Consider the following 18948-nt stretch of genomic DNA (forward strand, 5'->3'; position numbering starts at 1 on the left):
TAAAGCTAACAGAGTCAGCACAAGAAGAAAGCACTGGTCAGAACTGGTAAAGTGCCACGTCTAGAGCAAGAGAAATACCTGGCAGCCTGCAGAATTCATCACTTTGGCTTCCACTGGAGATGCCGATGTATTGGTCCATGAAGTTTAAGGATAGGGACAGTCATAAAAGGTTGGGGAGGTTAACAGTCCTAAACATGGTGGGGGAAACAATGACATTTGAGATTTAACCGAATTCTAAACCCTTCTTTGGGTTCATGGCCATTGCAGGCATTTGGAGTTCTGGTTCAGGCAAATCTGGTCTGTCACCTCTTTCATCCCTCACGCCCATACTGCCATAAAACTCTTCAAAGAAAATCATGGGAAAAAAAAACTTGTGAAATTCCCAATGTAGATTATATTTTTCTAAGCATCTAACTTTCAGAAGTCTAGTGTGAATTCTCTGATTTTAGTAGACACAAAGGAGAGAGATATTAGTCACCACCTGCAGGCTAGAAAGGGGCTCACTGTGTTGTTTCATGATGCCCAAGCCTCTGTGGTGTCAGAGCAGGTCGCCTGGGCCTTGTTGGAGACACAATTATACGCACCCTGCTCCCCACCCCCACACCTACTAAATCAGGCTGTTTGGAGAGGTGCCCCGGCCTCTCATGGAAAGAGAGTTGTGGTGAGAAGGGATGGTCTCCATGAACTTACTGGAGGGCTTCTCAAGGAGCTGGTTCAGGCTGCCGATATGCTTCACGGGTAAAGAGGCAGATTCTATCTTGCTCCAGACCTACTACCTCAGAAAGTCTGGGGTTCAGGCTAGCAATGCCTCCAGCAGCTTTGAGTGCACTCTACAGCTTGAGAACCACTGGTCTAAGACACAAGATCGGCAAGGCAAAGGACAGATGCTCTATAAGAGAGGAAGGACAAACTTTCCCAAACTGCGTTATGTAGAATAGGTGTTCTTGAGGTTGTCTGGTGGCTCGGCCAGCAAAGGAACTGCTTTAGGCAAGACTAACAACCTGAGTGACATTCAGATTCTCATATCTACAAAGTGGCAGGAGAGAATGGACTCCAAAGAGTTGTGCTTTGACCATGGACCGTGGCGCTCGTGCATGTGTGCACATGCGCACACACATACACGCTTAACTAATTAATTAAAGAAAAAGAAGAAAAGGCGTTCATCAAGTAAAGTAACGCACAGTCAAATGTCTTTGGCAAATCTATATTACAACTACTAATCATTTTAAGTTAGTGGCAAAACTATGCAGCTAAAGTGTACATTGTGAATCTCCAAGGTAGATGGTTGATAGTAACCTGAAATTTATGCAGGCATCACTAAAGTCAATTACAGTCTTTTCACATAGTCCATAAGGGTATTTCCTGAATGAATGACTAGGTCTTTTGTTTTATGTTTAATGTCTCTTTGTCTCCTAGTAGACAGGGCTTCGTGGGTTTCTTGGTATTTTAGAGAAACACTACCTCACTTAAATGTCATAATCTTTGTTGAACATTGGCAATCTCTCCTCCAAGAGGGTCAGGGGACATGAGTGAGGGAACGCAGGTTCAACCAGCTCTGTCACTCTCCCAGGGTCCTAAGTTTACTAAACAAGAGAGGACCAGTTTCAAAAACAAACAAAAAACCTCAGTCGACCGGCACTTGGGAAGTCTCCAACATCACTCTGGAAATGTTCGAGAGCAGAAATAATGATTGCTCACTAGGTGATTCCAGGTTGAGAATTTGATGGGTTTGAAGTGGAGACACTGATAAGCAGTTTGGTTGGGAGTGCAGACTGGGGAGACCAGCAGGCAGTGCTGGCCCAAGGGCTGTGCGGAGGGCAGAGCAGGGCCAGGGGACAAGAGCATTTGGAGAGGCCCATCTCCGCAGGCAGTTTTCTTTCGTTGTCTCCTTTCTCCTTCCTCTTTGCTCCCAAAGTGCTCAGCGTCTCTGTTATGTACAATTTGGCCAATAATTTTAAAAACCAACAATACTGGTTTGGACATGATTCAAATTGTTGGCCAGGCTATGGGAGACCTATGTATAAGTTCCACCTGAGTGAATTCAACATTCACAATGCCAGTGCCATGTTCTTCTAAATAAGATCTCCTCTCGCTAAGCGTAGGACGTGTATATTTAGGCATAATTGCTATATTCCATCATTACTGGTTATTGATTTCACTTTGACAATAGTTTAAGCTGGTCTCGATCATATTCCAGTGGCTCCTCATCATACTGCTGTATGAGATTTATTAGTTGAATGAGTAAATTTTATTACAATCCTTTCAATAGCCCACAGTGGTGTAGCTAATGAGAAATTGTCCTAGTTCAAGTGAATAAACCCACCTAAGATCTTGCAGCAGTTTGAACTAAATGCAGTGGGCCATGAACTGAAAGTAGGAGGGAGTCATGGTGGGAAGGAAGGGGAAGGAATGAGAAAACAATGCGGGGGAGGTATTACAGTGTGTGTGTGTGTGTGTGTGTGTGTGTGTGTGTGTGTGTGTGTGTGTGTGTATGAAATTGTGAGAAAATAACTTATAAAACAAACCATCAGAGCATGGGTGGTGTACACCTATAATCCCAGAATTCAGGATGTAGAGGCAAGAGGATCATAAATTCAAGGCCATCTTTGGTTACATAGCAAGTCTGAGGCTAGGTGGAATTACACAAGTCCCTGTCTCAAAAATCAAACGGAAAAAATTATTTTGGAGTAAGTAACTAAACAGAATGCTCATCCCTTGGGGCTCAAGCAGATGCCCTAACCAATTGTAGATCTCAATGTGAGTAGTTAAGGTTTCCAAAGCATAATGGGTGCGATAGAAGTCCAAACCACACGTTATTCCATCAGTGTTATTTTAGCTTCAGCCAGATTAAGAGCCTAAACACTTAGGATTTAAGTCATAGCAGCCCGTTCACATATTTCACAATGTCTCGTTTTCTGAACAAAGGATTAACAAGTTGAATGTAAGAAGCAGGTGTGAGCACACTCAATAGGTCAAATCCTTAACACCACCCAGACAAGTCTATAATTTCTGGGCACAGGACATGGCATGCGTGAATTTTGTTACGATGTCTTCCAGAGTGATTGCTTAGAAAGTCACATAGCCATAGACATCACACCCAGACATCCATTCCTATGGCAGAAGTGTTGGCTGATGATTGAGGGCTCATGCAAAACAGATGTGTAGGCAGCTGGATTTTCCAGCTTTGCTCCGGTGGACTTAGCACTGGTGTGAGCCATTATGAAACAGCAAAGATTTCATTTTGATTGAATAAAACCAGGATCTATGCAACTTTGTCAGTGTAACCGGCAGTTTTCTCCCTCTGCTCTTTCTATCTTTCATTCTTCAGTCTCACACTGGGGTCTAAATTCATCACACAGATAAGGTAACATTACTGGATGTCAACCATACTGACTTGTTTTCTACCATCTTATACACGACACCATGAACTTCAAGATGATGAAGCAACATTAATTGCATTTCCTGCAGTTTTCTAATTAGTTAATCATCACGTTTGGTATTATGTACACTTCAGTCCAGCCCTCTCTCATGAGTCCTGTGGCTTTTTAGAACCACAGCATGTGGACTGTGAAATGTAGTGAAAGCACAAAGGACGGCAAATGGCACATTGCAGAGAGGACTATCGCATCACAAATACCCTTGAAGAACAGATGGTCCGATGCCAGACTCCCAAATATTGACATCTGTGCAGCAGGCAACTGCACGTCGGACGGATACAGCGTTCGGTGCTGCATGGTCCATCAAAGCCGTGTCTTCTTGATACCAGCATTACTATCAGCGTAGACATAACTCTTAGTGAGAGGGACTCAAAGTAAATGTATTTTCTCCCTAGTCTAGTCAAAAATCTAACTCTCAAATTTTCCAGGTAGTAGGTGTATATTTTTAGAAAATAACTTCTTAGGGTTATTTCATTCCCTAATTTCTAATATGGATTAAAATACATGCGTCATTGTTTTGGACAATAATTTAAACTGGCCTTTAGAGAAACTGTATCTCAATCATATTCTATTGGTTCACCATCATATTGCTATGAGGATACAATTTATTGGTAAAATGAGTAAACTTTATTACAGGTAGTGAGTGCTTTGAACCACCAGTGTTTCCTCGGGTAACAGATAAGACACCACACAAATTACAATGTATCTACAAAAAGTCCAAATCTGGACTAGACAAGACTTGATATACCCTCTCATCCTTTAATGCAGAGGGGAAAACTGTTGACCTTCCTTCTGGGACTGGACTATGAAACTGATTAATGTGCATATGTAATATGAACTGTGGATCACACAGAATAACTCCAGTATACTGAAGTCACAATTAAGTAACAATGTTTCAACCTTTTCCATACATGAGAAGCATTGTGATAGAATACGGATGTGTGTAAAAACTTCTTTGGTCATATCCAAACTAGTTTCTTAACTAATCACAACCCCCCAGTTATACTAGACATTTGAAGGGAAGACTGAAAAACATATTAGTGCAATGTGGCAATAACTTTGTACATTGAAAGTATATTATCAAAAGATTTCTGACAATAAAGAACAAGGTAGGTTTTGTTGGTTGCATTTTCCCTCCCCTCCTCTCCTTTCCTCTCCCCTCATTTTTCCTCATGTAACCCAGGCTGGTCTTGGTTCTCTATATGACAAAAGATGCCTTCAGCCTTTGAGCCTCCTGATTCTACCTCCCCAGTGCTGGGATTATAGACATGTACCACTATGCTGGAGCTTGAATCTAGAGTTTCATAAAATTCGAGGCAAGATTCTACTAATTGAGCCACATCTCCATCTCACCCTCCCCCCGTTTTTTTTTTTTTTTTTATTTTGAAATAAGGTCTTACTCCATAGCAGCCCAGGTTGGCCTAGAATAATGCCACACTATGTATAGGCTGTCCTTAAAATGGCAATTCTCCTCCCTCAGTCTCCCGAGTGTCAGGATTCCAGGCTGCGCTCCCACACCAGGCTAGGATTTCTTGTTCACCTGTGTTTCTGTGATGTTAAGCCCAGGCCTTTGGTGTGCTAGGCGATGGCTCCAGCTCAGCTTGTTTGGCTTTGCAGTTCATCAATATGCACCACGTTCTCTATTATAGAAGTCAGTGGAGTGGAGAATTCTGTTTTCTTTTGAATCCAGTGTCAGTTACTAACTTTATTGACTTCCAGTTCCAAATCTCCCTTTCCAAGTTTGCTCTAAGACACTGGACTGGACTCAAAGCAGTTCTCCTTTGTTGCAGTCATGGTGTTAAGCTTCGTCATGTTAAGAAGCATGCTGCAGCTGCAAGGAGCAGCTCTTCTGGTTGGTGCTGCATTTTGCTTTTCTGTGTGGTCATAGTGCTGCCTGTGCATGGGGATAGCTGACGGTGCACCGGCCAGTCTTGAGTCCAGAGTGCAGACCTTTCAAGATGTCACATCCCTGGCCTGGGCTCCATCACAACCTGCAGTTGACACACTACTCTCTCTTCCAGGCCTGTGCCCAACGTAGCACCCCAGCTCCTTATGCATCCACCTGAGCATCTAACTTGGTGCTTAGAACTGAGGTTGAGCTCTGGCTTCAGCAACCCAGAGAACATCTCTGTCATTTGGTGGACTGAAACCACTGTCTCCAACAAGCTGTGAGCCCTCACCATAGGGACAGGGCCTCCTTCTCAAGCTGCCCTTCATCTTATGCTACCTACTATTTTATTTATTTATTGTGTGCATGTCTGTTTTATTCCTGGGTGCATGATTTGAGACAGGGTCTCCCACTGGCCTGACACTCATAGATTAGTGTCAGCGTGCCTCAGAAATTCCCGTTTTTCCTCCGTGTTGAGTTACAGTTGTGTACCTGCACTGCCCTTTCTACATGGTGCTGGGGACTGAACCTGGGTCTTCCTTTTTGTGCCAAGTACTTACTGAGCTCTCTCTCTAGCCCTGTTATCCTTTAGACTTGTCTGTATATTTCTATCATTACGTTGCTATCTTGTATCTGTTTAATAATTCATTAATCCAAATTCCTTCACTTCTATTAAATTACTATGTGATTCCCATTCTGATTGGGCCCAGACTAAGATAACACAGAGAAGCAAACACAGTTTACTTCTGGCTTTATTTTATACTATTATAATCTATGTTGGCTTTGTTAAAAGGCATCAAAGTTTGCAAGATCAGGAATAAGCAGGCTACGATAGATGCACATGGGTTAGAATCCTTTCTCAAGAACAAAGTGCCTCAACCTGCTTGTTAAATTCCTTTTTTTTTTTAAAATTCAAAATGTTTAAAACGGTACCAGGAAAAGCTTTACAGAGTAGCATAATAATTTAACAGAGCAGAATGAAAGACAAGTGTCAAGTGATGGAACAGAATCAGTTTAACACAGTGAAGTTCATGCATGGAAAGCTCCATGTTTTCAGCTCTCTACTTCATTCAGGATGGACACTGGTAGCACTCTCAAGCAAACAGGGGCAAAACTTCCCAAGTCAGAATGACGGCAACATAGGGTTTCACAAAAGAAAACTTTTATTTATGCCCAAACTAATAAGCTATGATGTCACTGGAGCACCGTCCACTTTCCCACTGACCTAGCGAAAAGGTAGGTTATTAGTGATACGATGGTGTCAGAAGTACAAGGGCACTGTAAGGTATTAGAGCTGATTTCAAACCCAAAACAAAGAGACTTTTGGGCAAATTATAAAGGCGCCAGCTGTGTGTGGGGACAAGCCAAGACAAAAAGGTGAGGGGAGGGAGGAGAGAAGAAAAAACCAAGCTGTATTTGAATTAGGGAAAAATATGAGTTTAGAATATGAAAATGAAAAACTTGGAATCCAATTAGAACACTTTGGCCCCAGAGACAGAAACTGTCTTTTGAAACATGAATGCTCTAAGAGACTATGTCAATCATATCTGGGCCTGGCACAGAAGTTGTTTTCCTTGGGAACTGCATTTACCATAACTGAGAAATTGAAGAATTAGACTCTCTGTGAATTCTAAATCATTTTATTTTTCTCCCTGAGGTCAGTGATCAGCGGTTTTCTGACATGGAAATGTTTTATTCTTCTACACTAAACAACGGCTCCAAGCTTTATTGTGTGTAATTACATGTAGTTACAGACAGGAAAAAAATTGATTTCTTGGCAAGCTATAATTTAGGAGGGCTCCCCCAGCACTCTGCCATTAGTGCCAATCATTAGATGTACCTCGTCCTCCTCCTCCTCCACATTCAAGGGTACAAGCCACACCTTACTTATTAAGCACTCCTGTGATCCTGCCACCTAAAAGTCAGCCTGTAAATCATGGACTCAAGAGTAAGAATCCAATGACACACCACAGACAACATGGTGAGCACCAGATTTTCTTCATCAAATGAAGCTTAGGAAGCAGATAGTTGCCATATTAAAAATAATAATATGCACGAGTTTGGCATTATGGTGTAAGCATGGCATCCCAGAACTCAGGAGACCGAGGAAGAAGAAGGAGGATTTCAAGTTTCAAGCCAGCCTGGGTTACATAGTAAGATCTAGTCAGGAAACAAAACAAAATGTATAACCCTTTCATACTCACAGGCCACTCTGGGGCTCGGCACTTACTGAGTTAAGCCCTTTCATTCATACAGCCCAATGCCCCCGCAGCCTGCTATTCTGTTAGGTAGCCATGTGTCCGGTTCCTTTCCTCTGTTAAATTTTAAGTACTGCACAGGAACCATTTTCCCCGTGAGGCTCCCACACTTGGGATGCAACCTTCTCTGCGGAATTTTGGCACCCTATTAATTAGTGGTTATGAGTGGGAGCTGCTCTCTCTCAGCAACTCCTACTCTGCCATCAGTCAAGTGTGATTCTGTAATAAATTTCCACAAGGCAAACTATTTCTGGTAATTCTCCCTAATTAACACCAGGCCTGCTAATAATACATCAGTGCCTATGTGTTTCTGATATAACCAAGATCTTGTCTGAGAGTACTCAGAACGGGAAACTGCCAACCTAAATTAAGCTTTTGCTGGCAAAAGGATTTTTATATGTAGTTCAGTTAGAAAACCTTTGATAATCTTATATTGGGGACATGTGAGTAGAAAACACTGACTGGCAGGGAGGTTTGCTCTGGTTTCAGCACTGAAGGGGGAGTTTATTGTGAACACACAGTTGAGACGTAAGCCTATAAATCTTGTACTGGATTACTGTTTCTTAACGAAGGAATGACAGATCTCTTATTCCGTCGGTGCATTTTAATGTGCAATGACGTGATTGACAGAAACCAAACAGCAGCTATTAAAATGTCAGATGCAGACTCGATGCCCTTAAAAGTTTGGCTTCTGGAGTTTAATATACTGTGGGCAAAATAGACTTGAGTTTCTCTCCTATTCCCAATGTACAGCCTGAAACACAGACATCTCTCTTAATTTGTATAGTTAGAAAAAAAAAAAAACCCTCTCTCAAGTCGATAAACAAATGAGTAAGAGGTGAATGAGCCTAATGACCAGTCAGCTAGTGAGACTGAGCTGAGTTGTACATATCCTGGCTCATGCCAAATGAAGACAGCAGGGAATTTGTTCTTTGCTTATGATCTGTGACATAACAAGGCATGATACTAGGTCATTCCAATGAATAATTTCAGCAATAAATATATTTAAAGACAGCTTATCTATTGATTTACAAACATGTCTTATATACATTATATATGCAAAGCACAAAAACTGGATAATAGAGAGTAGATGTAGTATTTTCAAATGTCCTCTTTCTGGGACATTGGGATTGGCTAATCCCATGTCAGAGGCTCTTCAGGGGTTATTGCGTCTTCTCTGGTCCTGTGAGGATGGAACATGACTTCTCCCCATGTTCACTTAAGTGAAACCACATACCATCCGGAGAAAAAAAACAGGCGTGCAAGTCAACCATTACAATTGTTTATTGAGTATGTGCTCATTAAAGTATCACTACACAGATTATATTTCTTGTGTGATTTTTTTTTAATCAGAAAACATATCCAAAAGCAAAGAGCAACTGCACACGAACTTAAAAATGCAAAGAAACAAAAGACAACAATCGACAGTGGCAAATGACACATTACGTATCTAAATCCAATACCTTAGACGTGTGGAGGTGAGGGGCAGACTGAAATGAGGGTTCATTTGCGTAAAACTATCTTCTGTGTTTCCCCTCGCTCCAATGGAGATGACTGAACTGCAAATGCCTAAAAACAGTAATGTAACACCGGCTTCACACTGCAGCAATTACTTTTCTACAGAAGTGCTTCTAACCTAGGGTTCCTTGAAAAGACTGCATTTTGTTGTAGATCATTTTAAACACAGTTTTATATCAGTATTCAACAGACAAATGATTACTTTTGTTTTAATATTGTGGCCAAATAAGTAGGCTTTAGGTTTACAAGGCGAAGGTAACCCTACCAATGGGAAGCACAGAGTCGCTAGGAACACAAACAGAGATTGCTACCTCAACAGGCAACAGCCATCCAGAACAATTAGAGAACAGTGTCCATTTGGGCCCATCAAAGTCTGAAAAATGAGAAATGGAATAAGGGACGTAAAGAATCATGCACTATTGTTTTCATCCAGGGCCAATCAAGTACAGCCTTCAAAAGAGACATCTAGCGTGAGGAGAGCTCAATGTTCTACGTTGAAAACATAGTAATGAAAAATGCTGCTGACACAGAAGACTTATAATAAATACTCAGGGAGCTTGCCAGAAGGGTAAAGTGCTGTGCCAGGTACTAAAAGGTCTGTGCTGGAAAATGAAGCATGCCGATCCTCACTGCAGAAGACTCTTCTGGTTATGGTGAGAACTCATCTCCCAGGAGCCACTGTTTTAGGAACAGATACAAAACTTGCCATACAATATGGTAGGCAAAGAATAAAGACACAATGCCAATTAGCAAGCCACACTACTGTTTTAGGGATTAAATTTAGAGAAATACAGCATTATAAAATGCAGCATTATATACACAAGTAACAGAGAAATAAAGTTTAATAAAAATGAAATCCTTAAAGAAAGATAACTTTATAAGAAATCCAAGTCAAAGAAAATGCTTTGAATATGCAAATGTCAAAGAATTGTCAAATATCATGGTGTATCATCTACAAGACAAAAAACACTATCACATCAAAAAAAAAAAATCACCAACTTATTTTGTAGTATAAAGCCAAAGCCTGACATTCAGATCAGAAATAACGCACCCCAGCCAGTGAGTCTGCTATTGGTCACTGCAGCAGCCATGAGATCTAATGCATGAAGTTGCGGCATTGACTTCTGAAGACATTTCCTGCCTCCCTACAAGCACAGGTGAGGAGGTAGTCTGGGCTGCTACTGGAGACGTTTCTGGTTTGTGATGTGTGTCACCCTTCCTGCTCATTTATCCCCCAGTTCATTATTATCTGCATATAATATAAATTCACTAGACCATAAGTTAGCAGCTTTCAGGACAGATACCTTGAAAGTTCTTAGGGAGGTTAAACAAATACTGTAGCCTAAGATCTCCTCTATAAAACACATACACACACACACACACACACACACAAATGGATGCACAGGTGCTCTTGAAGGATGGGATAGCAAGAACCAGGGGACGCTGTCTGAATTTTGAAAGTACCATGCTCTCAACAGATTTAGCTATAACTCAGCAGGGTCATGGGCTTTCATTCATTGTAGAAACAAAGAGAAAAAATATTAAATGGCATAATTTGTTTTCTCACTGGGCAGTGAGCCACACTGCACGGCTTTCTCACGGTCACTTTCCTGACTACAAGTGGTACCTAAACAATGCTCAGCCCAATCATACAGAATAAATGACAGGACCATGTGAGTAATGGATTACAGTCCCCCATGCACTACCAAATGCCAGGACCATGTGAGTAATGGATCACAGTACCCCCTGCACTAGCAAATGCCAGTGAGTAAGAGTTGCCTAACTCCATGATCACACAATTGGAGGGAATTTACTTCTTACTGATAGAAAAGAATCCTAGACAAAAAAACATCAAACAAACAAAATCCCAGAACAACTCCAAATAAGAAAAAACACAGTAACAACACAAACTTGGATCTTATCATAATCCTCAATCCAAAAATATTACTGGGCAAGGAGTAGTTTCCAACTCTCCAGTCCGTGACACAATGGCAAGAACCAATCAGCTCATCATATGAAAGGGGGTAGTGGCTCTTTCTACTTTCCAGGTACAACTGCTTTATTTTCCCAATTTCTAGACCCTTTATCTTCTACCTATTCTCTTAAAAAAGAGAGAGAGAAAGACAACTATTGGAGTCTAACACTACTGAATTATCTTCACCTCAGCCTAAGAAGCATGGTAGCCTAGCCCAGGTAGTGAGCCACACACAACGCAAGCAAACTGCCCCAGCTGGAGGGACACCAGCATCTGCAACCTTTAAGCAACAATGGCAGCCTTGGGAAGAACATAAGAGATCACAGTGTCTCTTACGGCATGCCACACTTTGATCAAAACTTCCCTGGACCGTCTTACTGAAAGAACCAACGATAGAACCAAAGCATGTACACACACTAAAAAGAAAAAGACACCACCTACTCATACATTTATTTAAACTCTTACTTACTATTTTAAAGATAAAATAGGTTTCTTAAACAACTATTCTTATGAATAAAGTTTAAGGCACTTGTATTGCCTTCTGTGAATTCTCATAGCTACCCGACAAGGAAAGTATCACTTCAGCATAGAGGCTAGAGTTTTTAATTCTAAAGTGTAATCCTTTACCAATTTATTCTAAGATGAATTTAATAGTCAGGAAATTGATTTTTGTAAAGACTACTTCATGGGCAGAAAATACAGGCTAGTCATAATAAATCCCAAACTGTCTGTGACTTTCTGAAGCCAAACATTTTCTCACAGAGTTGGTTTTTAATGTTGGCGTTTATCCATTCAGGGCTACTACTATTTTAGAACTTCATATAAATATTAAAACTAAAAATTAAATGGTAATTTAAATTTTCCCCCTTTTTCTTCAGATTTCTTCTCTTTCCTGGAACTGTTGATCTTCAAAAATTCACAGAATGAGCATGTTTTTTGCAAAGTGGCTTGTCCTTCTTGGAGAAAAATGTCTGCCCTTCCAAACTTTCACAACACACCTGCAAAAAAGAAGCATTACTTAAAAGAATATCATTATTTAAATCAGATCTCCCAAAGGGAAGTGACTGTCCCCAATGAGTAACATTATAAGTGCTTTAGACAGTTATGTGAGACACCCTGACATTTCAGATTACTACAACATTTCATGTCATCTTGGAAAAGCAAAGAGTGATTATTTTTCTGGAACACTGTCTGATTTATTGAAATCACCAATGATTGCTTTTCTTTACTGAGAGGAAGCACTTAGTCCTAACGAAAACTTCAATACATCAAAAATTCACATTAAGAATACAAATTCTAATCAAAAGAATCTATTTCCTCTTATAAAAAAATTAAAGCATTCACAAAGAAACAGTTCAATTGCTTTGCCAAACATGACCAAACCCAATGTCAGTCTTTCCTATTATATACTGGCCATAGATTATTATTTTTTATTAGGTATATGAGTCTGAGTATGGTATGGGTATGTGAGTGCGGGTGCCTCGGGAGGCCAGGTACACTGAGAACCCTGGTTGTGAGCTGTCTGATGTGAGTGTTGGGAACCAAACTCGGGTCCTCCACAAGAGCAGCGAGTGTTTTTTAAATCACTGAGCCTTCTCTCCAGTCAAGAGGCTGATTTTAATTTACTTCCTGGATGAAACCATTCATGAAAGAACTGATTAAACTTGATTCTACAGTGAACATCTTGCACAGTATCTGTCTGCTGAGTGGTTCTGTGGTCAGGCCACCCACACTTTTGCCTTCACATAGTTTCGGATGTCTTCCAAATGGCAATGCTCATGAGAAGGTTTTCCTGAGAAGGTAAATATGTAAAAAAAGCTGCTTTTTATAAACTTTATGAAGTCTAAAAGATGAATGAAGTGAAAACAAGAAGTGCTCAAAGGTAATGTTTGGAGAAATCATTTGATTTCACCACTGTCTCTTCTCTTATACAATGGGTATCAAACACTGTTAGATATATTAAATCTAACCACAGTAACAGATATCAAACACTGGAATGAGGCATCTTTACTGAATATTAGCTTTCTAAATTATAAAAATTATCTTAGGTTAATGTTAACCTTTTGATCTATCTTAATCATTAAAAGTAAAAAGAAGGCTAGGTATAGTGATGCACACCTGTAGTCCTAGAACTCAGAAGGCAGAGGCAGGCGGATCTCTACGATTTCAAGGGCAACCTCATCTACATAGTAAGTTCCAGGTCAGCCAGAGCTACATAGTGAGACCAAGTCCCCATAAAGAGCTGTTGGGGATAGCTCAGTCAATAAAGCACTTGAGCTTGATCCCCAGAAACCATGTACAATGCTAGGCATTGTAGCACATGCATGCTTGTAATCCCAAGGCTGGGAAGGTGAAGAGAAGAGTGTCCCTGGGGCGCTCTGGCCAGACCATCTAGCCCAATGGTGGGTTCCAGGCCCATGAGAAACCTTGTCTCAAAGGAGGGGCCAGTTTTCTGAGGGCGATACTTGAGGTTGTCCTTCAGTCTCCACAAGCACATAAACACATGAACACACACAAATACATGCAAACACATGTACATACACCAAAAATAAATAAATCAAAACCAAGAGCATTAACGTAGCAAGTGAAATCGGTAAAATGTTTCAAAAAGAAAAGAAAATTCATGAGCCATCTATCAGTCAGGAAGAAAACTGAGCCATCTTCCTGGTTCCCCAGTTTTTTATAATTTGTTTTCTATTTAAGAAATACCCAATGTTCCAAATAACTTAAAGTGTTTAATAAAGGAATTTAAGAAAAGAACTCATATTAAAAAAGGCACTAATCCTCTCCTTAGAGATAAGAATGCATTAAAAGTCATACTTTCTCTGGGGTAAGATCTTATTAGATGTCAAATAATGTCAAATCCAACTTTTAAGAATATCAAAACCCAGCGTCCGTTAGCTTTAAGGAAGGGAAAGACCAGAGTGCTGTTCCTTCCATCGAGCACTGAGCTTTGAGCAGGACAGGACAGCTTACTTACCGAGCACACAAAGCAAGTATCATGCCAGGTATAACCCAGAGCTTCAAGGAACATGTCTCCAGCTTCAATGGGGAATTCACATCCACGGCATATCGTTCCAAAAAGGGCATAATAATCTGCATCAGGTTAGGAGAGAGATGTAATTTAAAGATGGCAGGTCACAGAAAAACAGTGGTAAGATGGGAGTTAAGCAAGACACAAAGGTTAAGACTGAGGTGGAAGTGAGGAACACAGTATCCACTGGGGATGGGACAGCTTGGTTGGGATTTCCTCACTGGACTGGATGGAACAACTACTCAACTTAGGATGTATGTTCAGGATGGCAAACATTATGAAACTTAGTTCTTTATTTTATTTCCTGTGTTCCATGTCTCTCTGTTTAAATGCCCAGATGCATGAACAGGAGATGACTGTTCTGTGTAGTTTTCAGTACACTTGGATGTGTCGAGGAACAGTAAGAGGACTCTCAATCATTTGCAACAGTGAGCCTAGATAATATAAATTGAGAACAAACTTGGCAAATCTTACCGGTTAGCATTTTTCCAGGACATTTTTTCACAAATAAGGACTGTGACTGAGTTCCTAGCTGGACTATGCCAATAAAACCAGGCACAATTTCTTTTGTTATATTTTCCTTCTAATTTTATGACTCCATACTGGAAATCTTTAGTCAAATAATATGAATAACTTGACAGATTAGCTCTAAAATACTAACAGGATTCCCTTCCGATGAAAGCAGCCTTGTCCTTTCTCTATTATTAAGTAAGAGTGCTGTCACATTTTTATTCTCTTTTATTCAACTTCATCACTGCTGTGTTGACCTATGAGCCAACTTTTGGTCTTTAATAATGTCAATCCAGCTGATGTTGGAGGGGAGGGATTCTATAATATGCAGCTTGATGCAAATATTCTCTAGCACCATGTGTTGTATACACCTCCACAGACTCTACCAAGCAATGCTCCAGGCACCACAGAGGCAGAGAGGCAAAAAGGACAGGTGTGGATGCTCATCTTAGGAGGCTTCAGTTGAGACTGTGATAGGTACAATGAAGCAACAACCAGTGCTGTGATATAGAATAGTTAGGGGACATACACTACATTCTAGGAGGGTTAGGAAAACCTTCCCTGGTACATAACAGTCATGAGGAGACTCCAACAAGGAGGAACCCCACTGAAAATATTCCAGTTAGAAGAAACTGGTAAGTATGAAGGCCCTGGAGCCAGACATAAAATCTTAGCCATGTTCAGAAACAGTAAAGGGATACGATATGGTTAAATCTGGTGTCAGAATGTAAAGAGGCAGGAGAGAAATCTGGCAAAAAAACAGGAGGACGGTGCTCATTCTAGGAGAGGCCGTTTACAGGACACCAGCACAATCTGACTGCCATTGCTGACATGAGAAGTCCAGGCGAAGACTGAGAGCAGGCTGGTCAGAGTGGCGACACTGGAGATGGAAGGAGATGCTTATCTAATATCCACTGCATGTGGAACTGCCTGGAATTACTTGTTAGATTCTGTTTCGGAAGAACAGAGAAAGAGGAATCCTAGGTGTTTGGACAGTGGACAGTGCAACCATCTACTGAGAAGGGAACATTGCTAAGAACTGGTTGAAGGTTAGGGGAAAAGAATAAAACTTATAGACCATGATTCCCCTCTGCTAGCAATGCATTAGTTTGTCATGACTTCTTAGAACACATTAAACATCACAGGTTAGATAGATGTTTATGTTTTTGTACAGTTAGTCAGAATGTCTTACAAAACTTTCTAAAACTCACAAACCAGCCAATCAACTAAACAAAACCAAGTCTCTCTTCAGAAAAAATAAGCTGAAGAACATGAGATACTCTAAAGATGGTAGAAAGCTTACAGCCAACTTATACTGCTAACAACACATGGGGTATTTTATTGGCGGTTTTGGGGCTTCCTGGTGAGCAATCTGGAACAGAGCCAAACCCTTCCTCACTAAGGGGTTAAGGGGAAGGCGAAAGTCAGAGTACCAAGTGAGCAAAGAGGTAGGTGATTCTGAACCAGCTTCAGACAAAAGTTGATGGTTTCTTGAACTTTACCACTGTAGAAAAACCTCTTCTAGGACCACATTTTGAACTTCAATCTAATATAAGATTAAAACCCAATAGTGGGAACAATAGTGGGAATTCGGTTAACAGTAGTTAACTGAATAAAGGAAAGCAGGTCTCATATTTTAAAATATGCATTGTGGGAATAATATCTGAATAAAGAGTAAATGGTAAGAAAGCTCACTTGCACACGTGGCAAAGGAATGGGAGTGCTGGGTGTTCAGGTAACAAAGCAAAGGGAGGAGATAGGCTCTTAGAACCTAAATTATCAAAAACATCTTTACCGGGGAGCAACCTCGCCAAGATTACTTTCCTATTCAGTAAAGGCAGCAAAGGAGTTCACGTTTATTTTCAAAGTTGTGGCTTTAAAAAGCAAAGCAGTAACATTAGAATGTTAAACATTTCTCATGTTTATAACTACTTGGTATCATTACTACAATAAGTGGCTTTAAGCTATATTTTGGGTAGAATTTGCATCTATAAATGACTGGAGATCTGAAAATATTTTTCCTACTAAGTAACGCCAACCTTCTTAATGTTCATAATGAAGTTGGAAATGTTGTCTTGACAAAGTGATGGACAGTTATTATTCTTTTTGTTTTGCTGTATATTCAGAGTAATAGGTAACGTCTCTAAAATAATAAGGAAACCTTGTTGGCCTACACTTTTCTTTCAATTTTACAGAAACAGAAGTGTTTTAGCCTCATTCTCAACTAAGGCACTAATGGCTTCTCATCTCACCTGTCTCACAGTATGGCTCTCCATCTTCCAAGTGGAAAACATTGTTGCGAATGGGTTTTCCACAGGCCACACACACAAAACAGGACACGTGCCACGTTTGTTTCAAGGCATTGATGACTTCCTGTTACAGAAAGGTGGATGGATTTAAAGAAAGACGACAATAAACACACCAATACCTTCTCTTACTGTTGTACCACGCCAACTCAATGTAGACATACGTATTTCATCTTTATCTTGAACATCTCATCAAAGAAACAAGAGATGCGTACTGACAGATTCACATATCACTGAAAACTATTGTAGTATGTATGTGTAAACAAAGAATAATCACTATTACTAACCCTATACATGCAGTGAATAAGGGAAGGATTACATAAATGCTTGTTACAACACATTCTGCTTTCTTTCAAACGGTGTCAGGATGCATTAACCTAAAAAACTTTCATGGCATTATCTTGAAAATGTCATGAAGGAGAGGAAAGCATTTAAAAACTAAAACAAACCTAAACTCCAGTGCATTATGGAAGCAATAATGTAATCAGTATAATCCAATCAGCTCATTGAGTGTTTAGCTTTTTGGAATCAGCTGTGACTGCACTATGCACTTACTCCATTGCGTAAAGTGTGAAGCATAAAAGCAAGGATCCTAGTCCACAACAGCCTCCTGGTTAACTACTCCAAGACACAAGACTAGGAAGAGATTTTAATCAGTAAGAGGTTTGAAGTTGTTAGTTTTTCAAGAACTGTTCCAAGGATTCCACTGAGAAGAGGTAAAACAATTGAAAACTAATTTCTGAAGAATATTTAATAACATGGGAATTCTTTCTTTCACTTCCTAGAGTCTTATGGTTTTTACCATTCTTGACTTTTATTAATTATTTTCTAATCCACAGAATATGTTTATTCACTAAATCTAGTTTACTGATTATCTGTCAGCACTTATGAAGGGATAGGCTAGCACTATATTCCTCTATTACCAACACATTGTACAAATTAACAGCATAGAAATTGGTCAGGTGGCATATGTATAACTGTTAACTATTTTTAAAGTTTCAGACATACTTAAGCATGTTTTCCATAAGTCACATTTTTCTAGAGTTTCATTACTGTATTTATAGATTGAGAATAGTAGGTAGAATTCAGCAAAGCCATTCTAAGTTGTATAAGCTAAAGCCAAGAACACTGGTTTCTTCTAAAATCAAATTCCCCCCACTACTGGTCACCTACAGTAGATGCCTGACTCTTAAATGTCAATGAAAATTGGATGTTATTTAACATGATGCACATCTATTCATCATTATTTATTACTTTCTTTTGCCAAAGAAAGCATAGCTTGAAATGTTTTTCCTATCACATGTACACTTCTATAACTGAAGTCACAGTTTTAAACATTATATTCATTCAAATAAAAAATCTTATAAGCTTCACATTTTAGAAATTTTTTATATTTCATGAGATCAGTGTCCTGTGCTTGAACTCTGACAAGCAGGGAAAGGCTGCTCTTATAAAAACTATGGAATTTAATTTAAACCAGTGAAGGTGTCAGTCCTGAAAGCTCGTGTGTGTGGTCCTGAACGACCTCTTCATTCCTGAGCAAACTGAGTCCTGCTGAGGTAGCACACCCACAGTAAATTATTTTTCCCAGAGTGGCTAGTCTTTCACCAGACAAGCCAGCGTTTAGTAAGAGAAAACCAAAGACAACTAACCCCACGAGTCTGATATACTTCCTTAGAGGTCTGTTTAGTTTTGTTTTATAATAAACACAACTAATGAAAGCAGAGAGGACTGATCAAGCAAGAAGAAAATAAAAAGTAAAAGTAGTGAAAAGATCTATTACAAAAATCTACGTAGCTTTAGGATACACTAAAAATGAAGAAGTAGTTTCAAACACTCACTCCAAGTATCTTCCTCTGGCAGCGGCCACATTCAGGAGCAAAGAACTTCTCGTAACATAGCTCGCAATACAGTGCTCCCTTCTCCTCAACAAATCCAATGTAGGCCATCGTGTTTTTGCAGTGAGCACAGTTAAATTCTTCTGGGTGCCAGGACTTCCCTAGAGCCACAAGGAAAGGTCCC

At 40.0% G+C, this 18948-nt stretch overlaps 1 protein-coding gene across 11 annotated transcripts in view; it reads right to left on the reverse strand.

Moving 5' to 3' along the window:
* Positions 1–8849: 8849 nt before the first annotated feature.
* Pdlim5 (PDZ and LIM domain 5) overlaps positions 8850–18948 on the reverse strand; it is a 180792-nt gene continuing 170693 nt past the window's right edge. For all 11 annotated transcript variants that reach the window (XM_052730479.1, XM_052730477.1, XM_052730478.1 and 8 more), the window contains 4 exons: positions 18768–18948; positions 16873–16993; positions 14057–14172; positions 8850–12074 (listed from right to left, as the gene is read on the reverse strand). In XM_052730479.1, coding sequence (XP_052586439.1) covers positions 11985–12074; positions 14057–14172; positions 16873–16993; positions 18768–18948 — 508 coding nt within the window. In that variant the 3' untranslated portion in view covers positions 8850–11984. The remainder of the gene's footprint in view (positions 12075–14056; positions 14173–16872; positions 16994–18767) is intronic.

Source organism: Peromyscus californicus, unplaced genomic scaffold (genome assembly GCF_007827085.1).
Source record: "Peromyscus californicus insignis strain IS unplaced genomic scaffold, ASM782708v3 Scaffold_9__1_contigs__length_137607984, whole genome shotgun sequence".
NCBI classification, from domain to species: Eukaryota; Metazoa; Chordata; class Mammalia; order Rodentia; family Cricetidae; genus Peromyscus; species Peromyscus californicus.